This window comes from Leucoraja erinacea, chromosome 16, assembly GCF_028641065.1.
Source record: "Leucoraja erinacea ecotype New England chromosome 16, Leri_hhj_1, whole genome shotgun sequence".
Taxonomy (NCBI): Eukaryota; Metazoa; Chordata; class Chondrichthyes; order Rajiformes; family Rajidae; genus Leucoraja; species Leucoraja erinaceus.
In genome coordinates this window covers 27,574,083-27,594,801 of record NC_073392.1, presented here as the reverse complement: position 1 = coordinate 27,594,801, position 20,719 = coordinate 27,574,083, and the positions used below count along the sequence as shown (strand labels likewise).

At 45.5% G+C, this 20,719-nt stretch overlaps 1 protein-coding gene across 1 annotated transcript in view; it reads left to right on the top strand.

Annotated features, from left to right (window-relative positions):
* The window catches only part of LOC129704692 (collagen alpha-1(VII) chain-like), a 103,327-nt gene that overhangs the window by 65,939 nt on the left and 16,669 nt on the right, over window positions 1–20,719 (top strand). The window contains exons 22-33 of the mRNA XM_055647987.1: window positions 2,757–2,879; window positions 4,565–4,708; window positions 5,994–6,128; window positions 8,211–8,357; window positions 9,114–9,245; window positions 9,853–9,999; window positions 11,288–11,407; window positions 13,256–13,405; window positions 14,786–14,925; window positions 17,614–17,737; window positions 19,546–19,689; window positions 20,407–20,576. Coding sequence (XP_055503962.1) covers window positions 2,757–2,879; window positions 4,565–4,708; window positions 5,994–6,128; window positions 8,211–8,357; window positions 9,114–9,245; window positions 9,853–9,999; window positions 11,288–11,407; window positions 13,256–13,405; window positions 14,786–14,925; window positions 17,614–17,737; window positions 19,546–19,689; window positions 20,407–20,576 — 1,676 coding nt within the window. The remainder of the gene's footprint in view (window positions 1–2,756; window positions 2,880–4,564; window positions 4,709–5,993; window positions 6,129–8,210; window positions 8,358–9,113; window positions 9,246–9,852; window positions 10,000–11,287; window positions 11,408–13,255; window positions 13,406–14,785; window positions 14,926–17,613; window positions 17,738–19,545; window positions 19,690–20,406; window positions 20,577–20,719) is intronic.

Sequence of the window (20,719 nt, the reverse complement as noted above, 5' to 3'; positions counted from 1 at the left end):
AACTATAGTCTGCACTCTGTATCTTCTCTTTCGCTCCACCTACAGTACTTGAATTTGACTGTTTTTATGTATATTATTATCTGATCTCCGATTTAGATTCAGATTCAAACTTTATTGTCATTGTGCAGTGTACAGTACAGAGACAACAAAAAGCAGTTAGCATCTCCCTAGAAGAGCGACAAAGAATATGAGCAATAGATAAATATATTTACGTGCATACAGTCACAGTAGTGCAATTATTTTTTCCTGGTGTTCGGGGGGGGGGGGGGGATTGGCAGTCACCGAGGTACAGTGTTGAGTAATGTAACAGCCGCAGGGAAGAAGCTGTTCCTGGACCTACTGGTCCGGCAACGGAGAGACCTGTAACGCCTCCTGGATGGTAGGAGGGTAAACAGTCTGTGGTTGGGGTGAGAGCGGTCCTTGATTGGATAGCATGCAAAATGTTCGTGGTACCTTGGTACATGTGACAGTAATAAACCTAAACATATTCTTGTTCTGAAGCTCTAATGATTTTAGTGTGAATTCTGACTCCAGGTGGAGCTAGGAATTCTAGTGGTGTTTAGCATTGAATTTTAACTCCAATCGTGATTATGGATGTTTATCCTGAGTGTAGTTTGTGATACTCTCAGATTTTTTTTGTTCAGATTTTGGACTCGAGGTCAGGATTGAACTTGGGTCTTTGGAGCTGTGAGGCAGTAGATCTACCAGCTGTGGTGCCCTGCTGTCTCAGAATATGGTCTTTATTTAGGTGGTATTTATTGAAGCTTTGTGCACAAGAGGGTTACTGCCTAGCCTGCCTACACACTGACTTCCAAAATGATTATATTGCGTGCAGGAGCAGGCTTGAGGGGTATGATGGCCTACTCCTGCTCATATTTTCTTGTGTTATTATCCTTTGTTGTTTTTCAAAATAGGACTACAAAATACTTTGTGTTCACATAAGGGATGAGAGAGTCCTTGGATGAACATCTCTCCCAAATGATTCTAACAACTAACTCCCACCTGGAAGTCTAAACTTTCAGGTGGGAGTTAGACTTCCAGGTGGGAGTTAGTTGTTAGAATCTTTCCTCACCACCACATTTCTAGTGAGGCAGATCATCAATAAAGCTCTTCATAGGTGGCCACTTGGCAAGAGGTGAGAAGTGTATAGGAAAGGCAAGAGTAAACATCCATAAATCTACAGGAACAGTTAGAATAAATGATGAGAATTATTTAGTCTGGGATAATTTTATTGCCTGCTCGTATTAATTTATAGTTTGGAGATACAGCATGGTAACAGCTTTGGACACTGACCATTGATCACCTGTTCACACTGGTTCTATGTTACTCCACTTTCCCATCCACTCCCTACACACTAGGGGCAATTTACAGAGGGCAATTAACCCGCAAACCCACATGGCTTTGGATGTTGCCAAAGGCCACATCAGGTTTTACGTTTTAGGTTTAGTATTGTCACATGCACTGAGATACAGTGAGGGCTTTGCTTTGCATGCTATGTATACTATACAAAACTACAATCAAGTCAAACGCAAATACAATAGGTAGAACATGTAGAAATTGTGCTTTATGGCAGGTAGAAAAGATTAGAATGACTTAAAAGATTAGAATGATTGTATTAGTTGATTTTTAAGTTTAGGTGTATTATTGTCACATGCACTGAGGTATACTGAAATGTTGTGTTTTCATAATCATAATCGTAATTTATTAGCCAAGTATATTTTGCAACATATGAGGAATTTGGTTTGCCATGCAGTCATACCAAAAAAGCAACAAGACACACAACGACATAAAAAAATTGTCATAAACATCCACCACAGCGGCTCCTCCCTATTCCCCACTGTGATGGAAGTCTTATCTTCTTTCCTATTTTACACCCGCGGTCAGGGGAGTCGAACTATCCACAGCCGGCGATCGAGCTCCCATGTCAGGGTGGTCTAATCTCCTACATGGGGGTGGTCAAACTCCTGCGGCTTGGAGTCCCCGAAGTTGGCCGCTAACCAGGGACAGCGAGCTCTACGATGTTAAAGTCCGCAGCTCCCGCAGGTTGGAGCACCAGCGGACGACTCCTGGCAAAGGGATCATCCGCTCCAAGATGTTAAAATCCGCAGGCTCCGCGGTTTTGGAGCTCTAGATGTCCCACACAAGAGGCTGCCAGCTCCACGATGTTAGGCCGCAGTGCAGACGGAGATACGACACATAAAAAGTCACATCCCCATCGAGGAAAAAGATAAAGACGTTCCCCCCCCCCCCCCCCCCCCCCCACCCCCCCCCCAACAAATACAAAACTAAAGATAAACTACAACAAACTAAAAACACAGAAGGAAAAAGATGAAGACAGACCGTTGGCGAGGCAGCCATCGTGCGGCGCCCCCTGGTTTTGCATGATATCCAAACAGATTGGAATATACCATATTTAAATACAATCAATACATACTCAAATACATTAGATGGTGCAAAGAGGAAGACTGCAGAATATAGTTCTCAGATTTGTTCCATCGACAAAGTCCAATGTCCTCTATGGGATAGAGGTGAATTGGACAGTACCCAGCTTATGGAAGGACCCTTCTGAGAAGGGCATGCAAAGAGTCGGTACGATCCAACACCATTTTGCGACCAGGCATAGAACTGTAACGCAAATTCTAAAGTGCCTCGTCTGCAGCCTAGAGAAAGAGAAGGAATGAACGCCACATTTTCTGCTTGTAAGGACGTTTTGATGGCTGTGACTAACATATTTCTGTGGTATTTTTAATCATAAGATTCCATCGTGGGAGATGTGACCAAACTGAGAGTGACCAAGATTCGAAGCAACATGCTCCAGGTGTCATGGACTGCAGTCGGCAGGGCTTCGGCGTACAAAATCACCTGGAAGAATGCTGATGGTGGGTCTCATTGTTCTCCGGTGGCGCAGAATCTGTGCCAGGGTGTCTCCTACTCCTCTTCATCATTGCAATTGCCCAGTACCAGATCTTTACTCTCCCCAATGTAGCATGAGGGCTATTTTACCAGACAAATAATATAGTGGAAAGGTTTAGTTTAGTTTATTATATTTGTAGTTTAGTATAGTTTGTTATTTCTCCTGTACTAATCTACAGTGAAAAGCCTTTGGCTGCATGGCATTCAGTCAAAGAAAAGTGTACATGAAATCAATCAAGCTGTCCACAGTGCACAGATAAAGGGTACACAATTTAGTACAAAGCTATAACATTGGTCGGTAAAGTCCGATTAAAGATAGACACAAAGTACTGGAGTAAGTTAGCGGATCAGGCAGCATCTCTGGAGAAAAAGGATGGGTGACATAGAAACATAGACAATAGGTGCAGGAGTAGGCCATTCGGTCCTTCAAGCCTGCACCGCCATTCAATATGATCATGGCTGATCATCCAACTCAGTATCCCATCCCTGCCTTCTCTCCATACCCCCTGATACCTTTAGCCACAAGGGCCACATCTAACTCCCTCTTAAATATAGCCAATGAACTGGCCTCAACTACCTTCTGTGGCAGAGAATTCCACAGATACACCACTCTCTGTGTAAAAAATGATTTTCTCATCTCGGTCCTAAAATACTTCCCTCTTATCCTTAAACTGTGACCCCTAGTTCTGGACTTCCCCAACATCGGGAATAATCTTCCTGCATCTAGCCTGTCCAACCCCTTAAGAATTTTGTAAGTTTCTATAATATCCCCTCTCAATCTTCTAAATTCTAGCGTGTACAAGCCGAGTCTATCCAGTCTTTCTTCATATAAAAGTCCTGCCATCCCAGGAATCAGTCTGGTGAACCTTCTCTGTACTCCCTCTATGGCAAGAATGTCTTTCCTCAGATTAGGAGACCAAAACTGTACGCAATACTCCAGGTGTGGTCTCACCAAGACCCTGTACAACTGCAGTAGAACCTCCCTGCTCTTATACTCAAATCCTTTTGCTATGAATGCTAACATACCATTTGCTTTCTTCACTGCCTGCTGCCCCTGCATACCTACGTTCAATGACTGGTGTACCATGACACCCAGGTCTCGTTGCAACACCCAGGTCTCGTTGAAGATGTTTTGGGTCGGGACATCCTTCAGGCTCCATTAAAGTCCTATCAATAATTGTTCAAAGGTCTCCAGTGAGGTAAATGGACAGTCAGGACCGCACTGTAGCTGATGAGAGGACTGTTCAGTGGCCTGATATCGGCTTGGTAGGAGTTCAGAACTTGTGAGTATGGAAATGAAGAGCAGTAAAATATGACTTTGAATTGTTGGAACAAATCCACCATTTGCTAATGTCTCTCAGGGAAGGAACGAGATATACTTACCAGACCTAGCTAGGGTATTGTGTCTGGTGAACCACCCGGTGGTTCAACAATGTGATCACCATCACATTCTCTGCGGCACAGTGGCGCGGCTGGTAGAGCTACTGCCGCACAACGCTGGGTTGGTCCCTGTTCGGCATGGACCAAGTGGGCGAAAGGTGCGGTAACTCTCTGATCAGGCTGAAAACCTTACTTTGTGTTGCATTATAGAGCGTTTTCGTTCAGATGGGTGTTGTTTCAATGCAAGCAATTTTCCGATCCTCTATTTTAGGAATTGAGGAGAGTGAAATTATCAGCGGCGAGTTCAAGACATTCGAAATCAAGAAGTTGAAGCCTGGGACCGCTTATGCTATTGGAGTCACACCGGTAACGGGAAGCAGAGAAGGAATCTCTGTCAATATAATGGCTAAGACCAGTGAGTATTTTTTGGCCCCTGCAAGGCTTGGTGTTGGAAATGTGTGGAGGGAGATTTTACACTGGACAATGTTCACATCAGTGCAGACCCAAGCTCAGTGACCTGAACACCTACGCTCAGTCCGCCTTGGTCTACGCAATCTTGCGGTTGCCAAATAATTTAACTCCCCATCCCATTCCCATATTGACCTTTTTGTCCTGGGCCTCTTCCACTGTCAGGGTGAGGTCACACGCAAATTGAAGGAACAGCACCTCATATTTTGGTTGGGCAACTTACAACCCAATGGTATGAATCTTGATTTATCTAATTTCAAGTAACCCCTGCATTCCCTCTCACTCTGCCCTTCCCCACCCTAGTTGACCTGCCAGTTGAACCGTTTGCATCCATATATCCCTTCGGGGGGAGGGTCCTTCCATAAGTAGGGGAACTGTCCGATTCACCTCTACCCCATTACAGACATTGGACTTTGTATAAGGAACCTGCCATGCTTTGTCCAGCCTCTCCTCTCTCCCAGCTTTCTTTCCTCCTCCCTCCCTACAAACAGGTGGTAGAAGGGCCCTGAACCAAAATGTCGCTGAAACATGTTCGCCAGAGATGCTGCCAAAGTCTCTGAGTTGCTCCAGCACTTTGTATCCTTTCTGTTGATGGCATTGATCTGCTACCATGTTGAGAACTATATTCTGCACTCTGTATCTTCTCCTTTGCTCTATCTACTGCACTTGAGTTTGAACTGATAGTATCTATGTATGGTATATCTAATCTGTTGGGACAGCAAGCAAGACAAAGTTTTTAGCTGTAAAACTGCTACACATGACAGTAAGAGTTAAGTGTCAAGAGTATGTTATTGTCACCCACAATGGAACAATGAGATTCTTATTTGCAGCAGCACAGTAGATATGTCAATGTTGTACTCTGTAAAACATTGATAAACAATATCAAAATAAACAATGAAAAAGTTCAGTAGAATGTATATTCTACACGCACACGCACTCACACGCACACTCACGCGCATACACACGCACACTCACATGCACACACACGCACTCACACCCACATTCACGCACATACACACGCACACTCACATGCACACGCACACTCACACTCACACACACTCACACACACACATCCAAGACTATGATGTTTGGAGCTTATTTGGAGGTTGTAGTGTTTAATAGCCCTGATGGTTGTGGGGAGAAGCTGTTCCTGAACCTGGAGATTACAGTTTGAATGTTCAGGCTTGAAATCTAGTAACCTGAAGTGTGTGATTCCTCTGGTGTGGCTGCAGCATTGTCTGATGATGACCTGGTGGCTGGAGTCAGTGACATCAGGGTGCTTGAAGCTCGCAGTAACGTTCTACGTGTGGCGTGGGTCGGTGTCCGTGGAGCCACGTCCTACAGAATCAGCTGGAAACGCAGTGAAGGTAAGTCGCCGATGGCCAAGTCTCCAAGAAATATCTCCAGCTCTGAACGTCCACTTCAAACAGCATCCTCTACCTCTAGAGCCCCCTCAAAACCATAATTGAACAAAGAATGTATTAGTACAGTGATTAAGTTACTAACTGTGCAACCAAACCAATCAAGAGACAGGAGCTCAAATCTCACTTTTGCTGGGGAATTTCAATTCATGTTATTAAATAAAGTTGGAATTTGGCAATAAAAGTTTGCCTCGGGAACCATGGGACCACTGGACTGCAATAAAAATCCATCTGGTTCATTACTGGTTTACAGGGAAGGAAATGTGATATTATGTCCCAGTTTGATCCAGGACCCACCATTGAACACAAATCATAGAATAGTACAGCTCGTGATTATGATGCTAAATTAAACTAATCTCCTCTGCCTGCACATGATCCACATCACCCCATCTGCCTAATGCTCTTGCTCCATTGATCTTCCACATTTTTCTCCCCACCTGCTGCATTGCAACTGGGCTTCCCTCCCCCTCTGCCAAATTAATTAAAAATCTCCCGAGTAGTGTGAGCAACCCTGCAGGAATGTTGGTCCCCTTCCAGTTTAAATGCAACCTCTCCGCCTTATTCTGGTCAACCATGTACCTAAAGGCCTATCTCATGCAGCAGCTCTTTAGCCACATATTTATTCATCCTACCCTCTCTGGTATGCGCCATTGGGAGTAATATTGAGATCACAACCCGAAAGGTCCTGTTTCTTAACCTGTGGGGCCACACAGTGGCGCAGTGATGGAGTTGCTGCCTTACAGCACCAGAGACCCACGTTCGATCCTGACTATGGATGCTGTCTATACGGAGTTTATATGTTCCCATTGTGAATGCGTGGGATTTCTCCGGTTTCATCCAACACTCCAAAGACATGCAGGTCACAATCTGAAACGTTGCATATTCCTTTTCTCCAGAGATGTTGCCTGACCCGCTGAGTTAATTGGATTTGGTAAAATTATCAATTATTCCTAGTGCTAGTGTACTGGGTGATCACTGTGGCATGGACTCGGTGGGCCAAATGGCCTGTTATCTCTCAAGTCTAAAGTCTAAAGTAAAGCCCTGCCTAACATCCTAAACTCACTTTGCAGGAAAACATCACTCTTTCTACCTAGGTCATTAGCACCAATGTGTACTGCAACCTCTGGCTGTTCTTCTTCCCGCTTCGGAATGTCCTGTACCTACTCCGAGATATCCATAATACTGGCACACTAGGGAGGTGACACACTATTCTGGAGGCTCGCTCTCAGCCACAGAAATACCTGTCTATTTCTCTCACGAATGAATCCCCTGCCACTTCGTTTATCTTGACTCTTCTCTCCACTGCTGTGCATTAGAGCTAGCTGTGGTGCCATAAACTTGCAGCCAAGTCCCCCACAACAGAATCCAACACATTCTACCTGAGGGGGGTTGAATGACCAGAGTGGATTCCTACAACATCTACTTCCCTTCCCAGTGGTCACCCACTATTTTTCTTCCTGTATCTGCGGTGTGACTAACTCATGAAATCTACTATCTCCAAACTTTTCCTCATCCAGGATGCTCTGAGATGAGATCATATTTTCCCCTTGTGAAACGTCTTGGACTTTTTTTCAACATATGATCTTCTGATCCCTCCAAAATCAATCGGGCTTAAAAAGCTACATATGACCAGAGACAATCGACAATAGTTGTTGGAATAGGCCTATTCGGCCCTTCGAGCCAGGACCGCCATTCACTGTGATCATGGCTGAACATCCACAATCAGTACCCCGTTCCTGCCTTCTCCCCATATCTCTTGACTCCGCTATCTTTAAGAACTCTATCTAACTCTCTCTTGACTCTCTCATGTACTAGCGCTATCCGACACACTAGGGACAATTTAGATTTTTAGATTTTTTTTGCCAAAGGCATTTAACCTACAAACCTGCAAGCCGTGGAATGTGGCAGGAAACCGGAGCACCATGAGGAATATGAATTGTAGATATGAGCATGAGATAGAGGAGATAACCCTGAATTTATTTTGGAAAGTAACCAAGGTCTCTTGTTGTTTCCCTTCAATGTTTCCAGGAGGACCTGAGACCAGCAAGGTTGTACCTGGAGATGTAAGCACTATTGATATTGTGGATCTTGAAGGTGGAATTAATTATCTCGTAAAAGTTGTTGCGTTGATTGAAAATCGAGAAGGACACCCAGTAACGATCACTGCTACTACTCGTAAGTCACTTATAGCTACGATGCTATTCCATGCTTGATGTCTCCAATGAAACCATTTAGCTTATCATATCTGTTTGTACCCTCCTCTTGCCTGTTGCCTCTGTCTTCATAAGTTGTCGGAGCAGATTTAGGTCATTTGGCCCATCAAGTCTAGTCTGCCATTCAATCATATCTGATCTATCCTTCTTTCTCAACCCCATTCTCCTGCCTTCTCCCCATAACCCATGGCATCCTGTCTTCCTATCTATAGTAATTTAATGTCCTCATAAAAATAACCGTGGTCCCTGCTTCAGCTGCCAAGGTAAGGCTATGCTTTCAGCAGCTGGTTGTTAGCTACTATGATGTGCATTCATTGCTGAGTGACAGAGAGGTATTGTAAGCATTCTTGTAAATGTGGACAGGTTTGCAAACATTATTCAGGGAGCAGAGATGAGGACAGGGATTGTCACGGGACTAAGGAGGCGTATAAACATTCTTAGAAATATTATCCCATGCCGTGTCTTGCGATCTCTTCTGCTAAAGTCCAACTGCTGACCTTATTCCTAGATATGAATAGGTACAATAAAAGAATGCAACCAATCAACTTCAAAGATTTGGCAGCATCAATCCAGGTTCAATCCTGACCTTGATGGCTGTCTGTGTGGAGTTTGCACGTTGTTACTACATTTCCACATGCATGCCCTGCCGCCTTCCCCACCCACTCCTCTCTGTGACTGCGTTAACCTCTTGGGTCTTTTCTTTGCATTGAAATCACAGCTGCAGTTGAGCATCCACTGGGAGGAGTTGGGAATCTGCGTACCATCAGCTTAACGACAAAGCGGATTCAGATTGCCTGGAACAGTGTGCCAGGGAGCTCGGGATATCGAATCTACTGGAGGCTGGCTGAGGGTAAAGTGTTCAGAGCGATATAGAGTGTCATAAAGCACTGAAACAGGTCTCTCACCCCAACTTGCCCATGTCAACCTCGATGCCCCATCTCACTTGCCCACGTTTGGCCCAAATCCCTTTACACCTTACCTATCCTTTTACCTGTCCAAATGCCTTTTAAATGGTGTTATTGTACCTGCTTCAAGCACCTCCTCTGGCAGCTTGTTCCATATCTCATACCTGCCATCCTCTGTGTAAAAATGTTGCTCCTCAGGTACCTATTTCCCTCTCAGCTTAAAACTATATCCTCCGGTCCTTGATTGCCCTAGTCAGAGTAAAATATTCTGCCCATTCACCCTATTTATTTCCCTCATGATCTTATACATCTCTATAAGATCACCCCTCAGCCTCCTGCAAACCAAGGGCTATAGTCCTAGCCTGCCCAACCCCTCCCTACAACTCAGCCCCTCAGGTTCTGGCAACATCCTTGTAAATCTTCAGCCCAACGTGTCCATGCTGACCTAACCAAGCCATGTGTACACACACACACACACACACTGAAAGTAGTCTTTGATTAAGTTATATTTAGAAACACTACTTCTTGAATAAGATTCTGTTTTGTCCACAGGAGGCCCAGAGAGCAGTAGAGTGGTTTTAGCAAACATCAACACATTTGATATATTGAACCTGCAGTCTGGGAGGAGTTACGTCATTCGAGTCTCCTCAGTTCGAGGTGATCGTGAAGGAGCTCCCACAACAATCACTGTCAAAACAGGTCAGTTAACAAGGAATTGCAGATGATTAATTGCTGGTGCATTTACTGAGAATTTTGCTATATTTCTCATTTTAGTTTAGTTTATTATTGTCAAGTGTACCGAAACACAGTGAAAACCTTTTGTTTGCATGCTATCCAGTCAAAGAAAACACAATGCATGAAAACAATCAAGCCGTCCACAGTGTACACATTCAGTGTACAAATGTAACATTGCAGTCCAGTAAAGTCTGATTAAAGATAGTTCAAAGGTCTCCAGATGGGTAACACACTCTAGTTGATGAGGTGGACAAAAATGCTGGAGAAACTCAGCGGGTGAGGTAGCTTCTATGGAGCGAAGGTAATAGGCAACGTTTCAGGTCGAAACCCTTCTTCAGACTGATGTGAGGGTGGGTGTGTGTGGGGGGGAAGAAGAAAGAAAAGAGGTGGAGCTAGTGGGCTGAGGGAGAGCTGAGAAGGGGGGGAGAAAGTAAGGACTACCTGAAATTAGAGAAGTCAATGTTCATACCGCTGGGGTGCAAACTGCCCAATCGAGATATGAGGTGCTGCTCCTATTTATGGTGGTCCTCACTCTGGCCATGGAGGAGGCCAGGCCAGAAAGGTCAGATTCGGAATGGGAGGGGGAGTTGAAGTGCTGAGCCACAGGGAGATCAGGTTGGTTATTGTGAACTGAGCGGAGGTATTGGGCGAAGCGATCGCCAAGCCTACGCTTGATCTCAGCGATGTAGAGCAGCTGACATCTAGAGCAGTGGATGCAATAGATGAGGTTGGAGGAGGTGCAGGTGAACCTCGGCCGCACCTGGAACTACTGCATGAGCCCTTGAATGGAGTCAAGGGGGGAGGTAAAGCGACAAGTGTCATCTTTCCAGGTGCGGCAAAGATAGATATATTTCTGGGGGGCTTTGGGATGTGGGAAATGGTGCTGAGGTCAGAGATTAGTTACAAAAAGATGGCACAGGCTCTGAGGGCCAGATACCCACCTCGTGCTGCTAATTCTTATCATCTGTAGCTCTGAAGCTTTAACCAAATTATTTCTAAAGGGATGTGTCGTGCCTTTTATACTGATGTAGTTAAGTGGTGTGTAGAACCTTTCCAACAGCGAACGGATCTCAGGAATGTGTATGTTCAGGAATGGGAGTGATGAGTGCGGGCAGCTGTGTGTTCACTGAGGTAGGTTGGATGTGATTGCCTGGTGGATTGGATGGGGCATGCGCCGTGACTCAGGTGGGCTTTGGATAGCGCTGGATGTTAACCTTCTTTCTCAGAGTCCTCTCGTCCCTTCTGCCTGCAGCCCGGGCCGAGGAGGTGCAGGGTTTCCGAGTGACGAGCGTGGACACGGACAAGGTAACCCTGGGCTGGATTCCCACTCCAGCAGCAACCAGTTACATCCTCTCATGGAGACTTGCCACAGGTAAGTCCAAACCAAGAAACCTCTAATTTGTCACTGTCTTTAGCTGGAAAGCAACACTGTTTTAACCCATAGCTAACTCTGACTCAAAAGCAACAAACTGTCAAGACTGGGCATCTGAAATAAAATCAGAAAACGTACCACGGAGAACTCTCAGCATTTTCTGTTGACATTTTTAATTTGGCCGAGGCTGGTAGGAATAAGAAATTGTGGGCAGCACAGTGGTATAAGCCTACAGAGCTGCCACCTTACAGCGCCAGAAACCCATTTTCAATCCTGACCTCGGGTGCTATCCGTGTAGAGTTTGCACGGTCTGTGTGGATTTCCAGCCAGTGATACAACCCTGATCTCTGTGCTGTCTATGTGGAGTTTGCACGTTCTACCTTTGACCATGTGGGTTTCTCCCAGATGCTCCTGTTTCCTTCTACATCCCAAAGCAATGCAGGTAGGTTAATTGGTTGCTGTAAACTCCACTTGATGTAGCTGAGTGCCATGGGAGAGTGATGGGAAAGAGAATGAGATGTGGGGCTGGAGAGACACCACAGATTGTAGATGCTTGAATCCATACCGCTGAGAAGCTCAACAAGTCAGGCAGCATCTGTGGAAGGAAATGGACAGACGACTTTTCAGGCGAGGACTCTTTAGTCTGAGGAAGAATCCTGACCCAAAATGTTGTCTATCCATTTTCTTCCAAAGATTATTTAAGGCCATATGGAAATAAGGAGATGGGAATGGGACTAAATGGATTAGACCATAGTGAGCAGGCATGGATCCGATGGACCAAATGGTCCCCTTCAGTGGCATTTTAAGTAATGAACATTGACATTCCCATGATTCCACGATTAAATACATCCCACGTTCTCCCCGTGACCGGGCATGTTTTCTCCCGGTGCTCCGATTTCCTCCCACACCCCAAAGGCGTGCAGGTTTGTAGGTTTGTTGGCTTCAGTAAAATTGTAAATTGTCCCTAGTGTGAAGGATAGTGCCAGTGTATGGGATGATCGCTGGTCGGCGCGGACTCGGTGGGATGAAGGGCTCGTTTCCGCGCTATATCTCTAAAGTCAAAAGTCTAAAGTTAAGTGAATAAACAGAAGGCAGCTGGGAACTTGCCTCTCACCACGTCAGCCCCAGCAAATGCCCAGGAGAACAAGCAGGTCAAGACACAAGTTTAAACTCTTAAAAGCAGGAGCTGAGACCTGGTGCCGTTCTGGGCATTCACCTGCTATGAGTATTTTAAGAATCAAAATTGTCTATTGGTGAATTGGAATCCCAGGCCCGTGACTGATTTGAATGGAGAGGGAACTGAGAACCTCGTCTCCATGCCTGGTGCATGTGGAAGCCCCATGGATATAGTAAATGGGCCAGGGCACCGCCCAAACTGCCTCGAGTGTGCAGTAACTTCCGCACCACCTATGACAGAGACAGTGGGCCTCATGTGGATCTCATTAGACATCTCAGAATCCACAGAGGGTTTAATTTTTAATTTTAGTTTGGAGATACAGCATGGAAACAGGCCCTTCAGCCCACCGAGTACGTGCCACACCAGCGATCCCCATCCACTAGCACTATCCTACACACGAGGGACATTTTCACAATTTTACCGAAGCCAGCCTGGAGAAAACCCACGTGGTGACGGAAGAACATACAAACTTCGTACAGACAGCACCCATAGTCAGGACCAAAGCCAGGTCGCTGGTGCTGTAATGCAGCAATTCTACCATTGCACTACTGTGCTGCCCTAAAGGTGGAGCAAAGGGGAAGTGTTGGCCTCAATCCTGCAGGACCTGCCTGCGAGAAAGCAAGTGGGTGCTGACACCAAACCCGTTAATCCTTCCGTATTTTCTCTTTCAGCACAAGAAGAGCAACGGTCCATCACGCTGCCAGCAACAACTGCTTCCTACCAGATCACCGACCTGCAAATTGGGCGAGAGTACGTCTTTACCCTGCGGCCCATGTTTGGCACGGAGTTTGGACCTCAGACCTCCATCACTGAGCGTCTTGGTGAGTATGTGGCGACTACCCAAGCAAATGGCTCTCTCTGGTCTATTCCTGCTGCCCTCTCACTCTCCCGCCACTGTTGCCCTTCTTCTCTCAGAGGCGTAGTGGCGGAGTGGTTATGGTAAAAGACACAGAAGCCGGACTAATGACTTGAAAAGCAAAATAAAATCCTGTAAAACAAAACGCAAAAACAAAACAGGCGAAAAAGGTTACGGGGAGAAGGCAAGAGAGAGGGGTTGAGAGAATGATAGATCAACCATGATTGAATGGGGGGAGTAGACTCAATGCGCCAAATGGCCTAATTCTGCTCCTATGACTGACAATATGAACATAAATTCCTTTCACATCCTAATTGATGCGGATTACAATGCCTAGAAAACATAATTTTCTAATTAATTAAATTAGTTAATTTATAAATAGGGATTAATGTAAATGTCAGTCTCAATAATACTGATCATCAAAGTACTAGGTTGTTGTATAAAAACATTCCAGTTGACAAACACACTTCAGGGGGGAATATATGGCATCTTTATCCAAATTGGTATCCTGTTGGCTCTGAGCAATATATAGCCTCGGTTGCCACCTCATGTTGCAAGGACAGTTAGGGATGGCCATAAATACCAGTGACATTCAAATCCAAAAAATGAATAAAGAATGGGTTCTGGTTCCTTTTAAAGACAAAAGACATCTGGTCCATGAGACGCAAGGACATGTTATATTGCACAACACCTAGTGATCTGGAACACACCGGCAGGGAGAGCAGTGGAAGGTGATCATAGAACAGTACTGCACAGAAACAGGGTCTTCAGCCCACAATGCCTGTGCCGAACATGATGCCAAGTAAACCAATTGCCTCTTAGAAACATAGAAAATAGGTGCAGGAGTAGGCCATTCAGCCCTTCGAGCCTGCACTGCCATTCAATATGATCATGGCTGATCATCCAACAGTATCCTGTACCTGTCTTCTCTCCATACCCCCTGACCCCTTTAGCCACAAGGGCCACATCTAACTCCCTCGTAAATCTAGCCAATGAACTGGCCTCAACTACCTTCTGTGATTTTTTCATCTCGGTCCTAAAAGACTTCCCTCTTATCCTTAAACTGTGACCCCTTGTTCTGGATGCCTCTGCCTGAATGTGATGCATATCTATGTACATGCCCAAATGTTTCTAAAACATTGTGATAGTACCTGCCTCAACTATCTTCTCCGGCTGCTTGAATCATACACCTACCATGCTTTGTATTAAAAAAAAAGTTGCCCCTCAGGTTCCTATTAAATCTTTCTCCCCTTACCTTAAACCTATACAGCATCTTCTTGTTCTCGATACCCCTACTCTGGGTGCATTCACCCTATCTATTCTGCTATGTTTTGTTTTGATGCAGTGTGCAGCACAGCTCGAGCTGACATTGTGTTCCTCGTCGATGGCTCCGAGAGCATCGGGTATGAGAATTTCCAAAAGGTTAAGCAGTTCCTGTACAACGTGGTCTCTCATCTACCCCACCTTGGGCCTGATGTAACTCAGGTAAGTGTATCCCATCACTACATCGCCATTGCAACAAAGTTGGACGCACATCTGTTCAACTAGTTTTCTTCTCCCTGTGTCCAACCCTCTCATCCCCTCGCCTCACCTGGTTCCATTACCAATCCTTCCCTTCCTCCCTCACTTCACCTATCATCCAGCAGCCATTGTGCCAAGCTCCACCTTATAGAAACATAGAAACATAGAAAATAGGTGCAGGAGTAGGCCATTCGGCCCTTCGAGCCTGTACCGCCATTCAATATGATCACGGCTGATCATCCAACTCGGTATCCTGTACCTGCCTTCTCTCCATACCCCCTGATGCCTTTAGCCACAAGGGCCACATCTAACTCCCTCTTAAATATAGCCAATGAACTGGCCTCAACTACCTTCTGTGGCAGAGAATTCCAGAGATTCACCACTCTCTGTGTGAAAAATGTTTTCCTCATCTCGGTCCTAAAAGATTTCCCCCTTATCCATAAAACTGTGACCCCTTGTTCTGGACTTCCCCAACATCGGTGCCAATCTTCCTGCATCTAGCCTGTCCAACCCCTTAAGAATTTTGTAAGTTTCTATAAGATCCCCCCTCAATCTTCTAAATTCTAGCGAGTACAAGCCGAGTCTATCCAGACTTTCTTCATATGAAAGTCCTGACATCCCAGGAATCAGTCTGGTGAACCTTCTCTGTACTCCCTCTAAGGCAAGAATGTATTTCCTCAGATTAGGAGACCAAAATTGTACGCAATACTCCAGATATCTGATTTCATCCATCCGCCAACGTCTTCCCATCTAATACCACCCATCATCTCATGCCTGTTGTCCCATCTCTCCCCCAACTAGTCAACTGGTTCAATTTACCCATCCTCCCCTCCCTATCTGGTGCCACTTATCACCTACCAGCCTCTGTCCTACCCCCCTACACACTGTTGTATGCAGGTCACGTTTCCTGTTCCCCCTCACTCCAGATGAAGGGTCACCACCCAAAATGTTGACTTACATTTTTTGCCTCAGCAGATGCTGCTTGACCTGCTTGACCCGCTGAATTCTTCCACCATTCTGTTTTGGTGCTTTAGCCTATATGCTGTGTACTTCAAAATTGGCTTAAACTGGAATAGAGTCAAGAATTGACACAAACTGCAGATGCTGGAATCTTGAGGAAAAAACACAAAGTGGCGGAGGAATACAGCAGGCCAGGCAGCATCTGGGGAGGGAATGGACAGGCAGTGTTTCTGGTCAGGACTCTTCTTCAGACAGAGTGAGCAGTGAAAGAGGATCTCATAGAACTGATAATATCGTGCCCATTTTAGGAGTTTTAATACCAGATGGGAAATTGAATTCTTAATATGTCAGCTGGCATATTTTTCCTTTTTTTTTTTGCATAAAGCTCCATAAATGGAGTCATCAATAGCACTACAGCAGAATTAATTTGCAAAGTGATTTTCAGCCTCACTGCCCTGAAAAATAACAATCCTTATCTATGCTCAATGCAGAGTCCGAAAAAGGATCCCGACCCGAAATATCACTTAAACTTTTTCTCCAGAGATGCTGCCTGACTGGCTGAGTTACACCAGCACTTTGCGTCTTTTTTTGTAAACCAGCATCTGCAATTCCTTGTTTCTAGAAATATTGCTGGTTCAGTTAGTTCTGAGAATATTATAACAAGAGTGCGGTACATCACTGGTTACAGACTCACAGTCAGAAAAGTATCTCGCGATCATTATCTCTGCCTTCTATTGTCAAGCCAATTTTTCATTCAGTTCTTCCAACACAATTTGCATCCCATGTGCCCAACCTTATGGACCAGGCTACTTTACAGGACTTGCTAAAGTCCATGTCCGCAATGTCTACTGCACTGTCTTCATTACTTTTCTTAGTCGACTCCTCAAAAAATCAATCAATTTGTGAGAGGATTTCCCCAGGTTGTTAACACTTCCTAATCATTCCCTGTCGTTTCAAGTATCCATAATTCCAGTTCCATAAAATGTTTTCCAAAAATATCCCTACAGTTGATGTAAAGCTCACTCGTCTGCATCCTTGCTGCCCTTTTTAAATAAGGGGATATTAGTTATCCTTTGTTCCTCTAGTACCTCACCCATAGCTAACAAAAATGCAAAACCCTCTGTTAGAGCTCCAGCAATCTCTCCCCTTACTTCGCTTAGCATCCTGGAACAGATCCTGTCAGGCCCTGGGATTTATCCACTTTAATATGTGCCAATTTCTTTAATATGGTTGTACCAGGACATCAACGTATCCGTATCTAACTCTCCACCCCCTACATCCTTCACCCTGGTGAATACCATTGAGAAATATTAATTTAGGATTCTACTCCACATAGATTTTCGTTTTGGTACCTGAAGGAACCTACTCGACCCTTGGCTGCTTTCTCGCTTCTAATGAAAGATGTTGGGATTCTCCTTAATCTTGCTTTACTAAGACATTTCATGTCCTGTTTTTACCCTTCTAATTTCATACCTGTCCAATCCAAACTTTGAAATGGTACCCGCAATTGGATATTTCATTGTGTTGAATGTGCAATATTCCAAACCACGACTCAGAGTTGTAAAAACAACCAGTCCCCTCTTTTGAGTTACTTTCAAGTCAAGTTAAGGCACTACCAATTTCATTCAGTGGTTTGAATAACAGCATCAGAATTGTTTTGTCTTTTAACTTTGTCCATATCTCTTTATCCAGGTCTCGGTCGTTCAATATAGTGATGACCCAAAGATTGAAATCCCACTTGGCAAGGTCACCACCCAACAAGAGCTGCTCCGAACTATAACAGGACTTCGGTATCTACTCGGTGGGACTAAAACAGGTAGAATATCTCAATAGCAAACACTCACTATGAGGCAGTGCATAGAGGTAGAACAACCTGGTCTGTTTGTGTAACTGGCCTTTAGGGTGGCACAAAGATGAAGCGTAGAGTTGCTGTCTTACAGCTCCTGATCTCGGTTGCTGTCTGTACAAAGTTTGTACGTTCTCCCCATGGGTTTTCTCCAGGTGCTCCGATTTCCTCCCTCATTCCCAAGGCGTGCAAGCTTGTAGGTTAACGGGCTTCTGTAAATACTCCCGAATGTGTTAGATAGAACTAGTCTGAAGAAGGGTTTTGGCCCGAAACGTTGCCTATTTCCTTCGCTCCATAGATGCTGCTGCACCCGCTGAGTTTCTCCAGCTTTTTTTGTGTACCTTCGATTCTCCAGCATCTGCAGTTCCTTCTTAAACATAGTGTATAGGGATTGCTGGTCAGTGTGGACTCAGTAGGCCGATGGGCCTGCTTACAGTACATACTGCATCGCTGAACTAAACTTTGGAACTTGTCAGCAGAGGTGAAGCTAAACCGCTTATTCTCCCTAACTTCCAAATTAAAGTCATGGAGTCAGGGATAGCATCGTAGAGACATACAGGACAAGAACGGGCTTTTCATCCCATTGCGAAAGTACAGGGGCTGTCCCACGAGCATGCGGCAAGCGCGACCTAACGTGGTCGCTTGAGTCGTACGGCCTCGTGGGGCAGGTCCCACTTCGATCGCCGGACCCGTATGGAGTTGTGCGGAGCTGGTCCCGACATCGCACGGGGCTCCGAAAAACTGACCGTATACAAAAATTCCGCGCGGCAACGGCCTGCCGGCCCGCAGCCGCCTCGACACCATACGCACCACCTCGACGGGCATACGCAGCGTCTTGACGCTGTACGTCACGCGCGAACTTCCCGCGGACTTCGCTCGAACTTCACGTCACTCACTCGACCTCCGGGCGGCCCCCGCTTCCGGTTTGGTCGCGTTTGCCGCATGCAGGTCGCATGCTCGTGGGACAGGCCCTTTACAACCAATAAATACCCATTTACACAAATCCTGCTATGATCAGCTTTACAGAGATGCGCTGGTTAACATTTTTACACAGAGAGTGGTGACTGCTTGGAAAGTGCTGCCTAGGGTTGTGGTGATGGCAGATATGATAAAGACATTTAAGAGGATTGTGGATTGGCAAAGAAAGACAAAACGTGCTGGAGTAAATCAGCAGGTCGGGCAGCATCTCTGGAGAACATAGATAGGCGACACAAATTGGAAGAGTTCCAAGTCAAAAAGTTTAGGTTTTGTGCAGAAAAGATTCACAAGGACTGTTGGATTTGAGTTCAAAGGAGAGACCAGATAATCTGGAACTGTTCTCAGAATAAGAAGTAGGTCATCTTGAATCATTCAACACAAAAACAGGCCCTTCGGCCCAGTTTGTCCATGCTGATCTACAGTAGATGCCCATCCACAGATTTGCCTGCATTTGACTCGTATCTCTCTAAACCTTTCATATCCAACTACCTGTCCCCATGTCTCACAAGGATGACAGTGTTTCATATGGGAGGGCAGACAGGCACCTCTTGGTTTAAGATATGAAAAGGAAGGAACTGTTTCTCTTCATGCAATGTTAGCCTGCCAACAACTCTAAAGGGCCCAGATTTTGGGTAAATGGGCCTCGCATAACTGGGAGACATTGGTTGATATGGACGCGTTGGGCTGAAAGGCCTGTTTTTGTGCCGTATAACTGTACTGTTCTGATTAAGAGATGAAAGTTGTACTATAGTGTGAGAACCTTATGTTTCTGATCACTCTCCATTTCTGTTCTTCCACAGGCAGAGCCATAGACTTTGTCCTGAATTACGTGTTTCAGATCTCTGCTGGGAGACGCCCACAAGTTCCTGCCTTGTTGGTCATCATAACAGACGGACGCTCAGATGACAGAGTCATGGAGGCCGTATTGAGAGCGAAGGCCGCAGGTATTCTATGCACGCTCTTCATTTGGTTGAAGTACACATGCAGAGAGATCTCTTCACTCAGTGAGTGGGTAATCTTTGGAATTCTCTACCCGAAAGGCAGTGGAGGCTCAATCATTTAGTTCATTCAAAACAGATTTCTGGGAATCAAAGATACTAAGGGAATTGAGTGATATAGAGACGCTCTGGACAATCGAGATGGGGTAGAAGACGAGTGATTTTTATAAATGGTGTCGCTGACCCGCAGGGCTGAATGGCCTACTCTTGCTCCTACTTTGTATGAAAGGGTGACTGGGTGGAAGTATGCTTGAACATCAACCCCAAAGAAGGGTCCCGACCTGAACATTTGAGCGGCATACTGGTGCAGCGGTAGAGTTGTTGCCTTACAGCGCCAGAGACCGGTGGTGCAATCCTAACTACAGGTGCTGTTTGTACGGAGTTTGTACGTTTTCCCTGAGACCACGTGGGTTTTCTCCAGAAGCTCCGGTTTCCTCCCACATTCCAAAGACGTGCAGGTTTGTAGGTTCATTGGCTTCTGTAAATTGTCCTAGTGTGTGGGACAGAACAAGTGTATGGGTAATTGTTGGTCGGCGTGGAATTGGTGGGCTGAAGGACCTGTTTCCATGCTGCATCACTAAACTAAACCAGTTTAACTCTAGTCCTGGAACACTGCAGAACACAAATCGATCTAATGACTCAGACACCTTATCTCCATACTAGGCATCCACCTGTATGCTGTTGGTGTTGGTGAAGCAGATATCAATGAGCTGCGGAATATAGTTCCTGATGGAAACTCCAAGAACATCTTCTATGCTGAAAACTTTGACTTGCTCTCCCGGTTTGAAGGGGTCCTTGCTGATGTAATATGTGTTGCTGCCAGCAAGCCAAATGTAAGTGACATCAACACATTCAGGGGTTACGCAATGACGCAGTAGTAGCTTTGCGCCTATGCAGCGTCAGAAACCCGGGTTCGATCGTGAATATGGGTGCTGTCTGTATGGAGTTTGTACGCTCTCCTTGTGACCCCATGGGT